Source organism: Rattus rattus, chromosome 7, assembly GCF_011064425.1.
Source record: "Rattus rattus isolate New Zealand chromosome 7, Rrattus_CSIRO_v1, whole genome shotgun sequence".
Taxonomy (NCBI): Eukaryota; Metazoa; Chordata; class Mammalia; order Rodentia; family Muridae; genus Rattus; species Rattus rattus.
The window spans coordinates 104,960,241-104,982,716 of NC_046160.1; the positions used below are offsets into that span (position 1 = coordinate 104,960,241).

Below are 22,476 nucleotides of genomic sequence, written 5' to 3' on the forward strand. Positions count from 1 at the left end.
ATTGTAATGCTGTGATGGGCACTTGGCTGGACAAAGATTGGGATAAGCTCAATGCTGTAAGAATATATTATGGATATATAGACTGGAGAGATGGTGTGTGTGTGTGTGTGTGTGTGTGTGTGTGTGTGTGTGTGGGCACTACTAAGAGATTGGACCAGGGCCTTGCATATGCTAGGCAAAAGTTCTTTTTCTTGACTATATCCCCAGTCCCAAAACATTTTATTAATTTATTTATTTCTTAAAGATGTCAATATTGGCTGGAGAGATGGATGGCTTAGCTGTTAAGTGTGCTTGTTGCTCTATCACAGGGATCAGAGTTCAGATCCCAGTACCCATGTCAGGATGCTCACCAACACCTGTAACCCCAGATCCCAGGGATCTGATACTGTTTCCTGGCCTCTCAGCACACCCATAACACACACACACACACACACACACACACACACACACACACTCATATACTAACAGACACAAATACACATTAAAATATTAAGGTTAAGCTTAGCGGAAATACTATGCTGAATGATTTCAGATAAATTGCTGCTTTAGAATTGTTCTTCATATTTCACTCTCTATAGATTTAATACTAAAAAACTACAAAAGAAATTGTGGTACAATGTAGCTATAAAGCTATCTCCATGATCATAAACCTTCTTAGATGAAGGGAAACAAGTATCCAAGAAATTAAGTAAAACAGTCTGTCGTCACTCAGTCCCCTCTAGTTATTGAAAGAAGTCGGGGCTCAGAGAACAAACTGCTCTTAGAATCAATGAGCGCTGAGTACTGCAGAGAGCCTGGAGAGAGAGCTCCGCAGTTAAGGGATGTGCTGCTCTTCCAGAGGACCCAGTTCAGTTCTCAGCACTCATGCTACTTGCCTCCTGCACTCACATGCACACAGACACATAGATGTTCACACTTTATTAAAAAAATTACAAAGGGGCAGGGGCTGGCTCTATAGAGATGGCTCTATAGTTAAGACACTGTGTGATTCCCACACCCACATGGTGGCTCACGACCATCTATAACTCTAGTTCCAGGGGACAGGACACCCCCTTCTGATCTCCTTGAGTACCAGGCACACAAGTGGTGCAGACACACATGCAGGCAAAACAGTCATGCACATAAACAATGCCCCAACCCCAACCAACCCCAAACCAAAACTCAACAACAACAAAGTGCCATGTACAGAGGTTGTCCACCGAAGCCACACTTACAGTTTGTCCTTTGGGAGACCCTTCCTCAGTCAGTTTCTCAAACATCTCTTTAGCTGCCTGGATATTCTGTGTGAGGTAATCACCAAACAAGAGAGCATAGGACACTCTCTCCAGGGCTTTGGTGTGATTCATGCCTGCTGCCTTCTGAAGGTACCGATATGCTCTTTAAACAGAAGCAATCAAACAGAGAGTCAGTAGTGCTTTTAGAACAGCCATTAAAATATTTTTCATTACTAAATGAAGCATAATTTTCTTATCGTATAATAATAAATGTCCATTTATTATTCCCATTCTCTCATGTTATTTATGTATGTAGAAACATGCTGGATAGTTTGATTTAGCTAAGGGGCCAGTTTCTCTTATGTCTAATATTTTAAAATGAACTAATTACACTAACAATGAATAAGAAATCTAGTGAGCAAGTTAACAAGATTTACAGTAGAAAATTATAATCATGTAAGGTAAGTATTCCAATAACTCAAAATTTTCTAATTCTACACACAGACTAACAAAACCAGCAGAAATCAGAGAGACATAAAATATTAGAACTCTTTTGGAGTGTTACATTCTAGGTAAAAGTTTCAAAGCAAAACCCCAAATCAACATACTTGGTGACAATTGTTTTTGTATTTTATGCTATTTTTGAATCTGAATAGTGTATTTACTCTCAGGTCTTAGAGCTGACTGCAAGTTCAATATACTATTGTCGTTTTTCTCATTGATAAGCCTTATGGTCAGTAAGTATAATCTTCTCATCCTACTGAGTTAAGTGTGCCAGACACACTTGACGGTGTCTTACACCAGCACTAGGACATCTGTGTGTCCGGCAGCACAGTCTCAGGAGGAAGCTCAGCGGCTGCCTCACACAGGCTGTGTCAGAGGGGCGTGTGCCGGGGGCTGAACCTACTCTCTCTTTTGGTTCTTCCTGGTGCTGCCGTTCAGGATCTTCATCCCGCTCTGATAGATGGCTTCTGCTTCCTGCATCTGTCGCCTTCTGGCAGCATCTTCTTCGGCTGACAATGAAATGACACATGCACTGAATGAACCTCAGTTTTCTGTACCAAGCTCACCCACTGTGTGCCCCAGGAATACACACAGAGAAGGCTCGGTCACACTTCCAAACGGCTCTAAAACAGCTGACCTGTGTCCTGTACTGACAAAAGACTTCTAAAAAGCACAAAGTCCACCAAAGTCACTTCCTTTTAGAGAAAGCAAGATCAGGCTGCTTTTGAGGATATTTTTGTGTTAGTAATGGTGACTTTTCAAAATACAGTTCAACTAAGATTTCAAATTAAATGCTAAATTCAGCTAAAATAGTAACAAAAAACAATTAGAGAAGAATAAACATAAAACTACCATATTCAAAGGTCACATGTTGTACATTTAGAAAAGTATTTAATTATATAATTAAAACCTTAAAACCTGACTTTTATTAAACACAGATCTAGTTCAGTGTGCAATGTTCAAGTATATTAATTTTCTCTCTCTCTCTTTTTTTTTTTTTTTGAAATAGGGTTTCATGTAGCCCAGCCTGGCTTCAAATTCCCTATGTAACCAAGGATGCCACTGAACTTTTGCGCCTGTGTTCAGAGTATATGATTAAGGCGTGTGCCACCACACCCAGTGTATGCCGTTCTGGGGACCAGTCCCAGGGTTTTGTGCATGATAGACAAGCATTTTAGCAATCAAGCTGTAGTTCAGGTCCAGCTCATTCCTTTTTCATACTCATTAATGTAACACTGAAAACCTGTACAACTGCTGTGAAGTTTTAAAGAGCTATTTTGTTACTTTAATGCAAGATTTTAAACAATACAGAACTCATCATAAGACAGTAGAATCAGTATTTATTTACGTATAGAAGTGATACTTCTTTATGTAATAAAGAAAAACCTGACACATTAAACTGTCATGCTGGCCTATCTGGAGATGGCCTACATTTGATGCAGCCTTCTAGAGAGGCTGTGATGTTAGAAATGGTATCTGGTATTAATTACACTGCTATGGCCCCTAACCACGGCTTTCCAGCAGAGGGCAGCATTTATACACAGGTGGTTAAGTATACTACATATGTCAAACGTTACACACGCATAGCTTATTTCACTCTAAGTGTTTAAATTAGGGTAGCTTTTGGTTTTCTTTTAATTACTATTAACCTTCACCATCATAGTCAGCTTCCATTATTGACGAAATGTCTTTGTATTACTTAGTTCAACAGCTTGCCTCAAGGGTTTATAGAACTACCTGGGAATCAATGAGACATGAGTGAGAAGGCTGAGTGACAGCCTGAAGTAAATGCATCACACGCTCACAGTCCTCAAGCCCTTCTTTAAGGCCTGTCAATAACACTGGTTTATACGGAAGAGGACAGCTAGAAAATGCCTTCCAAATGCTGCCCTAGACTACAGCACCAGGGCGTGTCCCCACTTGAACAATACGCACTTTCGCAGAAGCCCCACTTCTCATCTGTCTTGTAGTCATAGGTTGTGGCACACCACAGTCTGCCATCTTCCCTCCCGTCTGAGGTGCACTCATCATATTCCTTATCCAGGAAAAGGAAAGGGAAGTGGCAGGGCTCCCCGTGCGCCGTACCTTCAATGGCAGTCAAAACTGGAAAAAAGCACAAAAGTCTAAATATGAACACCTCTGCAATTTACAGACTCAACAGTGTTGAGCTTCAGCTATCAAATTCTGAAAGCAAAGACCGCACTGCATCATTTGTAATGGGAACTGGAGGACAGAGCTGTAATTGACTGGAGACGACTTGAGGTCAAGTCCACTCAATGAGCCTGGCTAACTACTCACGAGCATCCAGCTTAGACTTTGAGTTCTTCAGATAAAGCAGCACTGGTGTTCAAAGTCTGCTGTGGAACAGTGTAAAGGCTGTCATGAGTTGGAGACTAGACTGGGCTACAGTCTCAGGAAGCAAAGCAAAGTGAAGCAAAACAAGTGCACACGAAGGGTTCCCCAAATCTTGTCTAAGGGGTGAACAAACACTAAGGCAGATATAAGGCAACCATCTCTGTTCTTTTCTTCTGAATTAAGCACATCAATTTCAATTATCTACTGGGATAATGCTTCCCCAGGCAAAATTAATCATTTACAGATTCCTCTGTGAAGCACATTTTACTAGGGTACTTATCATATGTACTTAGGGTTTTATTACCCCCCCCCAACAGATAGCTCTGGCTAGACTATGTAATACAGCCCCTGTCATGTCAGATAATAAGTTCAAGATCTGACAGCTGCTATTATTGCTAAAACCCTTTCCCTCCTTTCTTTCCAGTTTAAAAAGGCTACATCCTAAGACACTAATTGTAAAATTACTTTCACTACGCAGAGAGACAAAATGTTTCAAAGGTTGCATCAGGTAGATGCCCTTATCCCATAGCTGAAAGGCATCTAAGTGCACCTCCTGTAGGAGCTGCTGCTCTTGCTGCACAGACAATGGCTCCAAGTGTGCCCGGGGCTGTGTGAGGAAAGGGGAGTCACACAAGTACAGCCGCCATGTTTGATCTGCATGTACTTAACCAGATTTTTTTCTTTCCTATGGTTCTAACCAAGTGGTTCTCAACTTGTGGTTGTGACCCCTTTGGGGATCAAATGATTCTTTCACAGAGGTAGCATATCAGATATTTATATTATGATTCATAATGGTAGCAAAATTAGTTAGGAAGTAGCAACAAAAATAATGTTATGGTTGGGGGTCACCACAACATGAGGAGCTGTATTAAAGGGTCACAGCATTAGGAAGGTTAGGAACCACTGCTCTAACCTATTTACCAAATTCTCTTTTCTATGAATAATGAATAATAAAAGTCAATACCTTGATTCTAGAATAAAGGAATTCTATGATTGAGGAGACCTGGATACTCCAGATCCAATGTCAGGTTGTCCTGGGTTAATCTTAGTTCCTCCCCTACATAGTCCTTTATCACTCACTCGTGTGTGACATAACATCCTTGCAACTGTTAGATAAAACCTTTGGCATGCATAAACTTAGCAGACCATTAGCCTCTACCAACTCAAAGGCTACAAATGTCATCAGATAGCATCTGAACCTATAACATATTTCCTCATTTTAACTCTTCTAACTTGACATCCCCATCATTGCATTTGGTTAAAAACAACCCATAGACTTGCAGTTGTCTTTTTTTCTGTAACTGTAAAACTTCATGTAACTGCTTACACACTGGGACAAGCAATGCTTCCAGGTCCTGGTCCCTCAGACCTGGCTCAGAATCAACCTTCTTACTCTCTTGGAGGGAGAGCAATATTTTGAGTCAACAGCAATGAAGACCTTTCCACCAAAGTTGGGGCCCACTGGAAGCTATTGCCTATGACTTCACAATCCTCCACTAGATGAAGGGTTCTTCCCTTGCACACCCAGAGCAACAAAGAAGCACAAACAGCTGGTATCACCCAGCAACTTGCTTTCTCTGAACCTGTTTGTGCCAGTGAAAGATCAGGTGTTGGTTAGTCTACTGAGTTAGTATTCTTTGTATTTTTTACTTTACTGTTAGGAACATATGACACAATAAAAACAACTGGACAGTATGCAAATGTGAAGAAAATAATCATCTTTGCCTATTGCTTCAAACTCCTTTTCTCCAGAGCTAAGGAGGCTTTATAGAAATTTTGAGCTTTTCCTTTTCATTTGCAAACAGGAAAAAAAGGTGCCCACACCCTAATACATGTGACTCATTTGTTTGTTTAATGTGGTTTATGCTCAACACCTACTTTCCTCTGGGCAGTCTATAGTTTTGGTACATGCTAGGCTAGTTCCCAGTCAAAACATCAGGTACTAGGTCTCTCGTGAGCTACCCTGTGGACAGCATCTCACATGTCATCCCAAAGTGCTCTGTTATGGAAGCTATAAAGTGTCAAGTGAATCCTGTACGGAAATGAGGCTTTGAAAATTTAGCCAAAAAGTGTTTTTCAGCTCCAACTCCCCACAGCAAGTACTGTATGCAGTATAGATGACTAGTTCCCTCAGACCCTATATGCAGTGTGGATGACTAGTTCCCTCAGACCCTGTATGCAGTACAGATGACTAGTTCCCTCAGACCCTGTATGCAGTACAGATGACTAGTTCCCTCAGACCCTGTATGCAGTACAGATGACTAGTTCCCTCAAACCCCCACCCAGCCCCAGGAGCTAAGCCTTATCTTCCAGTTCAAATAACTGAGACACATTGACTAAATCTACATATGTACACTGGCTGCATTTTTTCCTGCCTTTTCTATAACTTGTAACATTGTTTAGATGTTGAGAGTGAGAATTTCCTCTCAGTTTTGGCCTAAACAATAAATAAATTAAAAACTTTGCTTATACATGATGTCTGCCTGTGTGTTTCTAGTTCATTTTTAGGTGTATGTGTGCACATGTGTGTGTGCATGTGTGTGACGTGCACCAGTGCAGTGCCTACTGAGGCTAGAAGAAAGCTGGAGTTACAGGCAGTTATAAGCTGCCTGACAAAGGTGCTGGGGTTGCCTGTAAGCGATGCGACTCCTAGGAGAGGGAGGACCTTAGGAGCTTGAGTCCTGCTTCCCCTATTTACCATAGGTATCTTTCCCTTCACTGATTTGGCTCTGGATCCTTCCGTTGTATAGTCATGGCCAAGCTCTGTGATTCCTTCTAGCAAATCACCAAGCCTGGGATGGCCTTGGGTACCCTGATGCCTTGCAAGTGGGATTTCCTCGAATGACCAGGACTCACTGTTCCCACTGCTAAGGAAGAGGAGAGACAGGGGCAAGGCATGATAAGCTTGGTGCACAGGTGGTTACAGAGCCACAAGAGGATCTGTGTTCATGAGAAAGTTACTGCCGGGGGGACTGAAAATTAAGGGGTTTAACTCTAGGAGATGGGCTTGGATCCCTGGCTGCTCTTGGTCTTACTGTCTGTGGAATGGGAAGTGATAGTAGTTCAGTTGATACAGATAGTTTTGGCTTTTATCTACATGTCCTCTCATGAAGCCTTAACACTCTCCAGATGAGACCAAAGATGTTAACCTTTCATTACTCTTTCCTCTAAAAGTGTGTGTGTGTGTGTGTGTGTGTGTGTGTGTGTGTGTGTGTGTGTGTGTGTATGTATGGGGGGTATGATTAATGATTAAATCAGGTTCCAGAGCTGAAGAAAAATGGCCAATAAAGCAGAGGACAAAAGGGGTACAGGCAGTCTTCAGCCTGGCTGCCATCATGGCTGCAGCGGCCTTCCCTGCTCTACTCATGCAGCTGGGTCATCTCTGGCTGCTCTGAGGCAACACAGCAAACGCTGAATTTAGGACTTGGGATTTGAACAAACAGCAGTGAGGGGTAAAAGTGGAAAGGGGGTTTTAAGTGATCTGTACTGTGTGCTTAGTTCATCTTGGCTATGTGGTAAAAATGCACACAGAATACTAAGTACACATGATTTTGTGAGCGGTAGCACCCGGGTCAAGGGAACCCAAAGGAAGACTGTGTTACTGAGACATGGCTCCCTTGGCTTCTCTAAGCATAGGCACTGGAAACACAATAATCTCAGTAGCTGATCTTTTCTATTTCGGAAGATGTGGACTGGTCTGCTTAAGAGGAATCAAGAAGAAAAGGAGGTGGTCTATAGACAGAGGTATTCTTTTTAGAGTTTAAAAACAGGTTTTAGTTGCTAATTTACTCTTGTGAAAGCTGAAGTCCGACTCACTCCTTCCTTCCTTCCTTCTCTTCTCTTTTCCTTTCCCTTCCTTCCCTTCCTTCCTCCCCTCCCTCCCTCCTCCCTCCTCCCCTCCTCCCTCCCTCCCTCCCTCCCTCCCTCCCTTGTTTGGTGATAGGATCTCACTACATCACCTTGGCTGGCCTGGAACTCACTATGTAGAGCAGTCCTGCCTCTGCCTCCAGAGTGCTGGGATTAAAAGCGTGTCACCAGAGCCAGCCAAAGTCTGGTTTCTTAAAGGCAGATGATCTTCCAACTAGAACGTATTTTGAGTAGGTCAGTTAAGACTAAAGACTGAATAGACGAAAAGGACTTAGGAAAGCCTGGCTTATCCAACTCCCTGGCACTGAAGCAACCTTGCTTCTCTTATTGCTCATATCTGGCCTTCTTACAGCCCCGAGTTTACAGACCTTCATTGCCTGGACTTGATTCTGAGCCAAGAGCCAACACTGCTAGGACAGGCTTGCAGTCCAGTGGGAACTGTGCCCCTCCTGAGGCAGGAATGAGCTCCATGCACAGCTCGAGGCTCCCAGAGCCTCACACACGTAGGACACTGTTTAGGGCCCCTGCGGCGGTGAAAGGCCCTAATTTTGGATGTTAGCTGGCCTAGATAGCCACATCCACATGCCCGCAGATGGGCTCATTCTGTGTGGGGACCCCCTGAGATCAGGCTGCTGACTGGCTGTCCACGTCTCACACAGCCAGCACGGTGACACTGGCAAGTCTGGTGACGACACAGTGAGAGACCATGATCCTCTGCTCACTCTGGGCAGGCAACCTGATTCCCGCTGGGCGGTGCTCACTTACTGCTGCTGGCCTTATGCTTCTTTCCCCATCAGCTGCAGTGCACAGCAACGGACTGATGACCTGCCTGGTTTCCTTCCCCCACTTCCGGTTCTGCACGGCTCAGGGAAGTCGGAGCCATCACAACCTCCCCTCGGACTGACGGGTACGTGAGGAATGAGCAGAGTGAAAGTGTAAGAGAGCACATGAATTCATCTTCAAACCACTTGAAAAGTCAGGATTTTGTTGTGTCCAGTTTCTGTGTACAAATAAAGTTACACAAAAGTGTTTTTCTGTGACACTGTGCTGCACCTCTTCCATATAACCCCTCTAGACAAATGATAGAGATCAAACTAGGGAATGGCTGAAAATGTATACTTATGATTTCTGGATAGAATTATTGATTTTCTAACAACTGAGTATAACAAGCTGAAACTCATGCATGGAGGAGGCAGGAGAGAGCACAGGGCATTCCTGACATTTGGAAACTGGTTCTAGAACCTTCCTGTGTCCTAAAGACAGGCTAGCCAGGGAAGACAGCAGAGGACCCAAGCTTTCAGTTTCTACACTGAAATCCTGCCGATGCTTCAGACTCATGGGGGGATGGACCACGTTATGGACAGCACAAGGACATGAAACCTACTAGCAAGTCCTCTGAAACCAAGGACCCGACTAGGAAGGCTTAGACAAACCATGGTGGAAGGGCACATATACCACTTAACCAACAACTGTCAGCTCGTGGTTTCCAGGGTTGTCGTGTATGCCGTGGGGGATGGAACTTCTCATAACCCTACTTCAGCTCTGGAAGGCCGTTAGGTCTACTTCAACCTACTAGACCCAGTAATGCTACATGTCAATTTATGCTTTGAGCCAGGTAAATAAGAAAGAAATGTTAAAATCGAAACGTAAGGAGGAAACCACCTGGTCTTCTAATAGATCTATTACAATTAATAGGATTTGATGTAATTCACTAAGAACAGACCTCCTGGAGGACAAAGCAGCAGACTGGCCTCCTATTCCCAGGTCTTACTGATACATCTTGGCTCTACAGATGCCTTGGGCCAATGGCCACAGAGGTAGAGACGGTGCTGTGCGGAACCAACATAGCAGGCCTAAGTTCTAACCTTGAAAAGGGTTATCCTGCTGACATGCCCTTAGCTGGCATGTGACTTCTGATGAGCTCCCACCAGCTTGCCTCTTCAGAGTGGCTCCCTCAAGTTTTACAAATACTACAGTTCATGCTGAACACTTGCATTCCCTCTGTGCATTGGCATGTGCTAGGTACACGGCTGCCACCTTGCCCAGCTCCCAATACAACTTCAGGTACTTTGTCAGCTCCATCCTAAGGCACTGGGACTCTGATGTTTGGTATGTGTTACTATTACCTACTGCTGTGCATCTGGTTAAGTGCATCTGGTGGGATATCCCTGGGACAGGACCCCTAGACTTGACTTTATGCACTTCTTCCTTTGCATTTTAAGAGTAAAATTAATTAACTGGGGGAGAGGCAAGGGCATGCCACAGTGTTTATGAGTGTTGTGTGTATGTGTGCATGCATGTGTACCTAAAACGTCAGTCTATTGCAGAACAGCTATGAATACAACTATGTGCTAAGTCTTTAGATTCTGTCTGGTGAATTGCTAACCCTGGGCTGTGGTTTTCCTAACACGGTATGAAACAGGACTAGTGAGAAGGCAAGTGTGGCTGGGGTCATGTGGGAATGGGGAGCAGCAGAAGAGGAAGCTGGAAGGAGGGAGGTCTTAGCAATAAAGGCGACACGTTTGGGTTCTGAAGATGACAGGCACCTGCAAGACTGAGCGGAAGGTTGGCTCTGCCTGCCTGCCCGCCTGCCACCAGGGACTGACTTTAGAGGAAAGAGTGGAAGTCTGAGCTAGAAGGAGGCTCTTACCCTGCATGGTGCGTGAGTAGCAGAAAGAAGAGCAGACCCCTGGTAGTCAGGTTTGTTTGAGGGGCTGGTGGGCGGGGCACTAAGTCATGAGGATAACCTGTGGAAGGCCCTGACACAAACTGAACAGCACACTTGGGGGACTTTCTGAGAAAGGCTGTTCCAGGGAGGGCTGCAGGAAGTGAGACGCCAGAGTCTCCGAATCAGGCTAAGATGTGCAGAGTGTGTGCTTCAGAAGGCAGAAGGAAGCCAGCAACTATAAATAAGGAAGCAGCAGGGTCACACGTGAATTCTAGGAGGATTAACACAACAGCAACAGGAGCCAAGCTGACCGGAGTAATTTAGCAGGGACTGTCATAGAATCTCATTCTAATGTAGCTGAATGGAACACACAAAGCCATGCAATCCCATGCAATATACATTACATGTTACATATGCATAAGTGTATAATATTTCATGTGTTATGAATGATTGAAAAATCAATCCAAATCATTACTGAAAACTAAAACAAGTAGAACAGACAAATGTAAATATTTATAAAGTTGTTGGTATAACTATCCACAGAAAGTTATGTAAGAGACAGTTAAAACACTATTTCAAATCCCTAGTAAATACATCTCAGAAACAAAAAATCAGAAATCCCAATTTGTTGTGTCCTTTCGCTGGTCTAAGAAAAAGAGAGATGACTTGATAAATATCCCTTATAAAAAATGCTTGTGACAGACCCGCATCAAACATGTTACAGGTTAAAGGGTCGAAGCTATGGAAGTGACCCTCCACGGCACCAGAGGGTGGTGGACCCAGAGGCGTGGAGGCTCTGCTTCCTCTCCACATATTTACTATCTCATTGTTCACCTGCCTTCCGTATCACACTCTATAACAGATGGGTAAACACGAGCTTATTCCTGACTTTGTGAGCTGCTCTAACAAATTAACTGAACCCAGGGATGATGCTATGGGAACCCTGGCTTACACAGACTGTCAGAAGCACAGGGAATTGAGACTTGTAACTGGCATGTGAATGGGGCAGGTGGCAGTCCTGTGGGACTGAGCATTTGACCTGGGGGAATCTGATGCTATCTCCAGGTAGTGTGAGGGAACCAAGGTAAATAAGAGGACACCAGGCAGCATCAAGTGTACAATCCACTGCAGAACTGCTTGCTTGCTATGTGGGAAAATACTCACCAACTGGTGAGTGTAAGACAATTACCTGTATTTGTTTCTTTTCTCTATATTCTTATTAATTCTCAAAAAATAAAGCAAAGAACTTCCCATGTACACACACCTGGTGAGAAGCCTGACAGAATATTCTCCAGGATGCTGTCAAGCATTCTTTTTAGTTGACGGAATAAAGAATTTTTACTATTTAAGAAACGATCATTCTATTGATAAGGATGGCATCATTTTAACTGGGCCCGATTCCTGACAGTGGCTGGTGATACAGTAAGTGCTGCTGTGCCCATCCAGGAAGTTATAAATTAAATGGTAAAATGCTAGGCGAAGGCAGAGTGCATATGTCACCAAATCTGAAAGGACCTTTAACACATTGCGTATTAAGAAAGAGCAGCTTTCAGCGTGAGGCTGTGAAGCAGGCGCAGGTTAGAAGACGGTGTTCAGGAATGTTTCAACGGGAGAAGGGTAAGACCTAAATCTAGGAAGACTGAAAAATTACAGCGTGATGGAAAGGATAATACAACTCCTAAAACACTTCTGCAACCACACTGAGACATCTGTGTTTCTTTTTGTCTCACCTTGACACATTATTTTAATTTTTCTTAAAGGAATTTATATGCTAGTATGCAGAAAAGCTACGATATTAATAAAAATAAATGCAATTTTATCTATGCATTCAGGTCACATAACACCAAATCTGTACAGCAAATATCTGATTTCCTAAAACCTTGAAAATCCTGTAAGACTACACTCCGCTCTTTCTATGCGGTTAGTAATCAGCAAGACCAGCTTTTGCTACCATCCGCCTATGCTCCCGAGTTTTAAAGTCTCACTTATCTCTGCTACATGAGAAGAAACCAAGCAATGCATCAGGCTACCTGGCTTCCGCACTCTCTTTAGTTCTTCGTAGGTCTTGCTGCTTGGATTTGGAGAGTCTAAAAAGCTGATCTCTTCCGTGACACTGACTTCCTCCTGGCTCTTGGAGCTCTCTTCCTCGTCCTGAAGAAGGGATTCCACCTCTGAGTCCTCAGAATCAACAAATATCTGGCCAGCAACTACTTTGCCAGTGGTGTGGTCCTTCACCGACTCATCTGTGGGCAAAGACCTCTGAGAAGATAAAAAGCGTTTGTCACTCATCGGCTGTCGCAAGGCTCCCTCCCGTCCAATCTGACCACTGCTTTGCCAAGTGTCTACAGGTGTTTCCTTCAGCTCCTGACTACAGACTGATGCACTTATCAGTCAGGCCTTCCCCACCTGACTAGCTCTGCATTTCTGCTCAGATGTTACCTTCCCATAAGCCGTCTTTAACCCTCAGTCTGGATTACGTCCTCCTCCACACGCGCTCCTCCGACCTTACACTTGCCCTTGGTAATTCTGCATTAGGACTTCCTGTTCTTATCTCTGCTCCATCTAATCTAGAGATCAGTATTCAGAACCAGCAGGTCTCCTTGGATATGAGAATCACCTACATTAATGCAACCCGTAAGGATGCACATTTCCTTATTGCATTAAAAACATCACATAAGTTGAAACAGGTTGAAATAAGCTGAAATAAGTTGGCACAGGTTAGGCCTTCACAATGAAAGGAGACTAGAAACTTTAAAACTGGGCATGGTGATGCTTACTCTTAATCCTAGTATTTGGGAGGCAGAGACATGAGTCTCTCTAAGTTCAAGGCCAACCTGGTCTACAAAGTGAGTTCTAGGCCAGCCAAGACTACACAGTGAGACCCTGTCTCAAAAATTAAAAAAAAAAGGGGGGGGGCAAGGTGATACACACCTAAAATGCCGGTAGTTAGGGGGACACAGGAGAACGAGAACTTGTAGGCAACTCTGAGCTACACAGTGAGTTTGAGGCCAGCCTGAGCTACATAAGACTTTGGGGGGGAAAGGTAATAAATCCAATCTTCTTTTAGACACTAAGCATGCATGCTGTCTTAAAGCTCTTTTGTGTGAATGTCCACCATCCACACAACACATTCAAATTTAAGTTGAAACTGACCCTAACAGCCAGCACTCCTTAGGGAAAAGCTTACTTGCTTTTATATAGGTCAGTGATTTTTTTTTTAAGGCAAGAGAGTTAGACTACTGGTATCATTTTATCTTTTTAATTGAATTCTATTATTCAAGGACTCATTAGTATGTCCTTGCTAAGGTACAGAACGCTGACTTTAACTTGCTCAGTACAAGTCTTAGTACTTACCTTGGAATCTAAGGATTCATCCTGGTTAGTTTCCTCATCTGCAAAGAAATTTTTAAAAAAATTATCTTTTTTTGTGGGGAACTATAAATGTTAAGAAAGTACACAAAAGACACCATGTGTCCCTACTCAGGAGTCCAGGTATTTCAGGAGTTATAAGTGAAAAACTTGAAGAACAAATACACATTAGATGATAACACTGGATAATAAATGAACCTAGAGTTATTTAAACATTGATTATATTCAATAATTTAATAAACATTAAGGGGAAAATGTCCCCCTTCTTTTTCTACATAGGAAAACCAGGGGGAAAACCATCTCACTCTCCTAAACCAGCCTTGTCTTCAGATCAGTTTACAAAAGTGAAGCTTTCTTGTACCAGTCCAGGTTTTCAGCTCTTCTGTTTCTCTGCTGAGGCTCTTGGATTACCGTAGGCTATTTGAGAATTTTGTCATCTCACTAATACAGTAGGATGAGAGCAAATAATAACCACTGTTACTGTTTAGCTTAAAAAGAGATTTGGACAAATACATTTAAATTTGTGTCCTCCTTTGCTAAAGGGATAACCAGACATAGGCCATATGTAGCACTGGGCTGTCATGTGTTACTTGTCTGAGAGTTATTTATTAAAGCACCAGTTTCTTTGTGTCTGTGTAAGTGTATGCCTTGTGCATGTGGGTGGCAGTGGAGGTCAGAAGAGGGCTGAGGCTTAGAGAGCTACGGGCTGTCTAACAAGGGTACCTGGTACTGAGCGCAGGTCCTCTGAAGAACAGCATGCACTGTTAATTGCTGTGCCATCTCTTCAGCCCCAAGAAATCAACAGCTTCTTAAAAGGTGTGTGTGTGTGTGTGTGTGTGTGTGTGTGTGTGTGTAGATGATTGAGTGGTTAAGAGGACTGGCTGTCCACACAGAGGTCTCAGGGGGTGTGTGTGTGTGTGTGTGTGTGTGTGTGTGTGTGTGTGTGTGTAGATGATTCAGTGGTTAAGAGAACTGGCTGTCCACACAGAGGTCTCAGGGGTGTGTGTGTGTGTGTGTGTGTGTGTGTGTGTGTGTGTGTGTAGATGATTCAGTGGTTAAGAGGACTGGCTGTCCACACAGAGGTCTCAGGTTTATTTGGATCCCAGTACCACATAGTAGCTCGCAGCAGTTTGTGACTTCGGTTCATGGGAATCTGACACCCTTTTCCGGCCTCCCTGGACACCAGGAATGCACATGCTGCAAAGACATACATGCAAACAAAATACCCATACACAGAAAATAATTATAAACCTTAGAAAAAGGAGAAAGCAATAGCTTATATTAAAAATAAAAAATCAAACAGGTGGTGGTGGTGGTGGTGGCACGCACACCTTTAATCCCAGCACTTGGGAGGCAGAGGCAATTTTAGGACTGGGACACAGGGAAACCCTGTTTCAAAACAAAACAAAAGTCCCTGTCACTCCTCACAGCTTGCTTCTGAATGCACACAGGAAGCTTAGCTTTCTCAGGAAACGGTTTTCTCTTACCCTTTCCATGCTCTTGGTTGTCCCCACTAGTCTTAGTGGCTGTTCTTGCCCTTCTTCCTGTTCTTGACAGAAACAGGCAACAACCCAGGCCAGGTGCGGGCACTTGACCTTTGTGTCATTGCCAACGTAAAGAAACAAATAATCACACGGTCCTTCCTCCTTCTTAAAAAAATGCTCCGATTTCATCCTGGATGGGGCATTAGTAGTCCCTGGTCCTTAAACTATGAGACATTTACCAGGAAATTCTATAAAACTACTTTTTTACCAGAAGATGTGGTATTATTTTTGTTTCAGATGGTGTAACGTAAGGGACTAAGCTCTATACATTAACTGCAGTTCTTGTTTTGCATGTTTCTGAGAAATAAGTCTCACAGTGATGCTCTGTCACATGTGTGCTTCCAGCTTCTTTTGTTTAAAGTAGAATATAGCTACTATTTAGATTCTTTTGCTTTAGGAGGGCCTTCACAATGGTTTACTTTTGCAGGTTGGGGATGAAGGTGGCATCCACAGTGCCCATGACATTTTGGTAGTGGTCCCTGCGTCAGCCACCCTCCTACCTCCTAACCTTCTGAAGATCTCAATGGTTAAAATTCTGTCCTCAGCAAATCACTGCTAAGGCCGGCAGTCCATCCCTGTTCTGTACCAATGCTGTCTGTACAAACGTACTCTGCTCAGTACATATGCCAACCAGTCAGCATAGGAAGAGTGGGCATCAACTGTGAAAATTCACACGGGACGTGTCCCTGTACAGTGGGCTTCTCCACTAGCAGCACGTGCAGCCATTAAGTCAGTCCTGCAGACAGCAGGCAAGTAAACGATATCCTGATACCTCTATGTAAACATGTGATACACATCACAGTGAGACCTCACGGAAGGTGGTGAGGCTCTGGAGGAGCAAATGTGTTGTTGCACTCCGGGAGAAAGGACCTGTGACAACGGGGTGGTTTCATATGCATTGCATCATGCTTTTCTTTCACACATTAGACTAAGATGACTTGGTCAACAAAGGAATTCTTTCTCAGTTACTAAACTGGAAAACCTACTCCAAGCAGTAGCTTTCTGGAGAAGCTATGTTCTTTCCAGCTCATATTTACGGATATCGCCTTTAAAAAGAGAGGCTGGTAGGTGACTACTTCTGAATGTCGTTTTCAAGTGAAAGAGAAGACACTGTAATTGTGCATAAATTGAAGGCACAATATAAGGTCTGAATAAGGCATTATTATTATTTTTTTTAATCAACTACAGATACAAAGCAAGAAGGAAAAAATGCAAAAAGATTCTATAAAGAGCTCCAAATTCCTTACTCATCAGTATTAATATCTAAAATATAACTACTTTTCAAACTACTTTAACTAACTGTACCCCTTTCCCTGAAAAAAAAGAATCCTTTAATTTTGAAAAGTACCTTAGAGAACTGCACACGACACGGATATTCTGTCAAGGAAAGGTGGTTGTTACAGATTCATTTGCTATGTGTCATGTCTATTAAACAGGCTAGTCTGGCTCCAAACGTAAGAGCAGGGAGGTTTGTGAAAAGAATGGCCATCCTGTCTCCAGCTTAACTTGACATGGACAGTCCTAGGAAACCCCTGGTCCTAAATCACCCCAAATCTGATGTTTGGAAAGCTAAGACCTGGCTTTCTCACATACTTATGTGGAGATGCATGGTTCAGTATGGAAAGCTCGCTTGGCCTCTATTGTCTTAGTCTGTCAAAAGGGAATACGGACATGTGTCTGCTGATTCACAATGATGTTATTTATAAGGAACAAGGAAAACAGGGAAATGAAACATCCCTGCAAATCCAGAAGCTGCTCTCTGAACTTGCCTCAACTACCTGGCAGTGTAGCTAATGTAAAGACCGTGACACTCATTTTCTTCATCGCTCTAAGTCTCTCTCCAACCTGTCTCTGGATTGAACCCAGGCTGCCCCAGTGAGGCACTCCCAGCTCCAACAAGACATATGTTTCTAAGTGAGAAAAATGAACACCCTTTCACTGTTATCTTGAGAAAATTACAGAGGTGTGTGTGTGTGTGTGTGTGTGTGTGTGTGGTGTGCCTGCCTCTCAATTTACTCAATTACAAGAAAAAGAAAGCAATTTAACAAGGTGTTATGCTTTTACATTTGCTAAGTCAACATATTAAATGATATTTACCAACAGCGGTGTGGTGGTAAGTTCAACCTGCCTTGAATAAGATGAATATTAAACATAAAATTTTTATTAAGACAAATCTAAGTTTCAAAAATGAGGTAAAAATCATATGCAAATAAGCAACTAAATACATGACATGGACAGCTGAAAAATTCAAGCCTTTCATTTATAAAGCTCTATATCAAATATGACATTTGAACTTCATGTAAACAGAGTAGAGCTATTTGATATATAGAAATGCCGGGTTCCAGGACAGCTCATGATGTCCTAACCCTAAGGCACCCAAACCCAAGGACTACTAAGTCCCTCATATAGAATAGAACACAATTTGCAGATACTGTCTGTCCCCTCTAGAAGGCAAATGATAATCAGCTATTATATTGTTTAGAAAGTAAGAATGGAAATAAAAGTCCACAAATGTCTAGAACACTTTAACCCTTAAAGGACGGCTGAATCTGATAATGTGGAACTTGGGGATGAGCAGGGTCCACTGGCCCTGGCTCTCTCACATCATGCATTTTTTACATTTTACAGTTGTAGTTTGGGCTACATTTATGCCTCTACCAGAGAAATCCTTTGGCATGGTTGTCACTGTGACGGAAATCTGGGCAGTCATTTCTTAAACTCCGTACTCCACTTACATCAATATAACCCTAAGACTTAACATTTGAGTGCTAAGTAATTTAGAGTAACTCTCAACTGGTGATTGTCTCTACTGTCCAGAGCTCAAAGTACAGGCAACAGGGTCAACTGAAGACACAGGAAGAACTGTTATGTTTGGATGGTCTTTAAACTCTGCGAATGGACATTTCACGGGGATGTATGTTAGGCTAATTCAATCACTGGAGTCTTCCAGCTTCAGTGTGAAGACTCACAGAGCTCCTTCATGTATGGGTATGTGGTATATTCTAGATCTAAAACTGTATTCTTAGCAGACTCCCAAGAGGAACTCAGTCTATCGGGTCCTTTACCAAGGCACGGGCAGTTCCACTTCATTTGAACAATACCTGCTAGAATTTCTGTGAGAGTCAAGTATTGTACAGTCTTTAAAGAACTGCTCTTCAACGCAAACTGTCATTTCAAATGAAGCAGAATGGACCTCAAGCGTAATGCTGGCAGTAAAATGATTACCATATGCTTGCCCCTTTTGAAAGGGTGTCTCCAAACATACCGGAGACAGGATCTTGGTCTAACTCTCTTTATTTTAGAAGCAGAATGACATTATGGCTTTCATTTACAGCTAGAACGGAGGATCTGGGAATTCAAATAACCATCTGGGAAGATTTGTTGTTAAAGAAAAAAAAGTTGACATTTATATTTTGCAGTGTTCCAGAAAAAAAAAAGTGCAAAGCCACCCAACAGCTGTCTTGTTAACTGAAACTGATTAAAATCTCAAAGTCTTACAGCTTAAACATTCTAAGTACGTTTGAAATAAACTTCTCTAAGACAGTAAGTTTTCTGATATAGGCTGATCAAAACATTAAAAAAGAAAATCCTTGACAAAGAGGTAATGTAAGTCAGCTAGTCGAAAAATCAATTTAAAGGCGTGCAGCTTTGTGTAGTTACAGAAAAGGGCAACATTATTTTCTATTAGTTTTGAAAGAATCAAGACTTTTTTCAAAACTCATAAAATCACTATCTACGAACTCAAACACTGTGGACACAGTGGCAGAGGTCACATTTTCCCAGGATGGGGGACAAGTGACTACAATTATATCAGAGGTTTTTCTTTTAAAAAACCAGACTAACAGATCAGGTATTGAGCAATCCCTCCACTGTCAACATCCTAGTTCCGATGAACCCTGCTCTGCACAAAAGTGACAGCTCCAGGTATGTCAACTGCAAACCCCAGTGTGTCCCAAAGCCTGTGCACACATTACCTACGTGAAGGCAGAGGAATCCCGGAGGGTCTATGCCAGCCGTCAGGTATCCCTCCCCACCAGTTAATTCCTAATTTGCCAGAAGTCACCTAAAGTTTGCTGCGTGGGAGAGGTGTGAACAGGGTGACTAGCCCTTCCTTACGTCCAGCTTCCTAAGCACTCTCTTTGGCCCAGGCTAACCGATGCCCATGGCAAGAGTGAGTGACAGTCAGGGCGAGGAGTGCCCGAGACCGCTGAGCTCCGTGGCCCTGTCTCCACCGCGGTCGGGGGGCGGTGGCTCGGGGCCTGCTGCCCAAGGCTTGATACTGACCTGAGGACGCGGCGGCCGAGCCCAGGAGCACCGCGCAGAGCAGCAACAACAGTCTGACGCGGACCTGCATCCTGCTCTCGAAGGTCGAGAGCCCTCGCCGTCGCCGTCGCCGCGACCAACTCAGCCGCTGCCTCTGCGCCGCCGCCTCGCAGCCGCTCTTCCTGCTCAGGTTCCTTCTTCGCCCCTTCCCAGGCCTCCCTGGCCCAGAGCGCAGCCAATCCGCGCCCGCCGCTCCGGCCTCCTTGGCCAATGGCCGTGATAGCCCCACCCCACAAATAGCCACGCCCCCTATGTCATCTTTTAGCCAATCATTGTGTACAGTTCTCATACCAGCTTTCCCGGTTGGACCACGGCCTCACCGACATGGCCCCAGCTAATTGGTAGCGCCTGAATCAGCGCGTGAGTCAAGGGCTGGAAGGCGGGGAACCCTCATCCAGGACTGCAACGCCCACAATGCACCGCACTAGATTTTTCTGGGCCGATGCTCTTGGGAGTTGCAGTTTAGCTAGAGTAAGAGTAGAAGCCGCAGGTGGCTGAGGACTTCAGGAGTTGGGCTAGATATTCAAGGGAATGGATTCATGGAACTCTTGCGTTTGAACCAGAACAAATATCAAGGAACAGATATCAAACGGTTAAGAACTTGTAAGGTTGCTAAGTATGTCTTTGTAATTATTTTTGGGAATTTGAATTGGACATGAACACTGAGAAATAAGCAATAGCTGAATCTAAAATTTTAAATAGTTTAAAGATTTAGTTAAAAACACTTAAGTCTTTAAAAAAAGCTTAGGGAAAGCAAGACCTGAAGTTTGCAGAGCTTGGAGTACAAGAAAATGCCCACTTGTCATTTCCTTAATAAAACAAAAGGAAAGGAATTTCTCCCAGGGAAGATTAAAATGTTCAGTTCCTGTGATCATTTTCACTAAGGCTTCCACATCTACTATCCGCCCAGTAAATGTTTCAACAGCTCTCCCAAACCCTTCAAACACCTTTCCTCATTCTTCTCTAGTGAAATATTGCAATGTTCTCTTTTTCCTTGACCAGAAAGAGAATTAGAACATTTGTGTGGCCGTAGAGGTGAGAGCCAAGGCATTTCAGGGATCGTGATAGTTATGTAGTAAGTACCGATGCTGACACAATCCCTTTCCGTAGTAGCGCAGCGTCTTGATGCTTTTCAATCTTCTTAATCAAACTGTGTCCTTCTGCTAAGATTTACTTCCCAGCACTGCCATACAGATGGTTCTAAGCTAACTCTGCAGGGGTTTGGGGGTAAGTCCTCCCTGTCTCAATGTCTTGACTTCTCTGAACACTTGTTTTCTATTTTATTATTATTTGTTTTGGCAGTCTTTATTTTTAGGAAGATGTTAAAAATTAGCTGCTGTACGTTTGCATCAGAGGGGATGTCCCCACCCCCACCGTGTGTGTGTGTGTGTGTGTGTGTGTGTGTGTGTGTGTGTGTGTGGGCTCGCGCATAAAGGTATATAGAATGGAGGTTGATGTCAGAGTTCTTTCACAATTGATATCCACCTTATTTTTTGAGACAGGGTCTCAGTATGAACCTTGTTGATTCATCTAGCCAAACCTAGAGTGGTTTGGTTTGTCTAGGATGTCCCAAGGATTCTCCTGTCTGCTCTTCGACAGCAATGGAATTCCAGGTTAATGCTACCCTGATTACTTTTTTTTTGCTGGGTTCTGAACGAGGGAGCTAAGGTCCTCCATATTAGATCTCAGAGTGTCCGGATATTCAGAAATGAGCAAGCTGGACTACAGGAGGACTTCTGGTGGTTGGCAAAAAGCCCGCATTCTTCAGAAACTTGTGAAATTGATTTCTATCCACCAAGAGGGATTATATATATATATATATATATATATATATATATCTCCTGATATATACATATACATATATTCAACTTGATACAAGCAAGGTAATCTGGGAAGAGAGAACTTCAGTTGAAAAAATGACTCTCAGATTGGCCCATAGGGGTCTCTGGGGGCATTTTCTTGATTAAGGACTGATATGAGAGGGCCCCAGCCACTGGGGAGCAGTGCCACTCCTGGGCACTTTGTATAAGAAAAGGCATGGAGAGCAAGCCAGTAAGCAGCACCCTCCACGGCCTCTACTTCAGCTCCTGCCTCCAGGTTCCTGCCTATCTCATGATAGACTGTTACCAGCAAGCCAATGAACTCTTTACCCCCAAGGTGCTTTGGGGTATGGATTTTTATCACAGTTAAAGGAAAGCAAAGTATGACACAGTCTGAGTCATCTTGTTAGATTGTACTCTCCTGGAAACAGGAATTCACTATGTAGCCTAGGCTGGCCTTGAACTTGTATCAGTCCTCTTCCCAAGCTGTGATCATGTGATATAGGCTTTGCCTGTCGTGTTTAGCTCCAAGGTCTCTTAGAGTAGGGTCTCTTGCACTGTGCAATTCAGATGCTGATTTCTGCATCCTGAGACCTAGTTACAGTCTGGATGCAGGCGCCGTCACGAATACCGAAGACTCTCCTGCGCCAATGTGGTGTAAAGAATGGCTCTCAATTATCTCTGGCTGGTTAATGAAAAGCTGAACAGCCAATGACTGAGCAGAAGAAAGGAGATAGAAAGGCCGGACTTCCTATCCCAGCCAGGGGTCCCAGGGAGAAGAGCTAGGGGAAGGAGAAGAACCATGATCCTGT

General features: G+C 43.5%; 1 protein-coding gene across 1 annotated transcript in view; it reads right to left on the minus strand.

The window, feature by feature from the left end:
• Sel1l (SEL1L adaptor subunit of ERAD E3 ubiquitin ligase) overlaps positions 1-20,000 on the minus strand; it is a 43,345-nt gene extending 23,345 nt beyond the window's left edge. The window contains exons 1-6 of the mRNA XM_032908232.1: positions 19,806-20,000; positions 13,963-14,000; positions 12,639-12,867; positions 3,654-3,821; positions 2,122-2,227; positions 1,215-1,377 (exon numbers count right to left, since the gene is read on the minus strand). Of these exons, the coding sequence (XP_032764123.1) occupies positions 1,215-1,377; positions 2,122-2,227; positions 3,654-3,821; positions 12,639-12,867; positions 13,963-14,000; positions 19,806-19,875 (774 nt within the window). The 5' untranslated portion in view covers positions 19,876-20,000. The remainder of the gene's footprint in view (positions 1-1,214; positions 1,378-2,121; positions 2,228-3,653; positions 3,822-12,638; positions 12,868-13,962; positions 14,001-19,805) is intronic.
• Between the last annotated feature and the right edge of the window lie 2,476 nt (positions 20,001-22,476).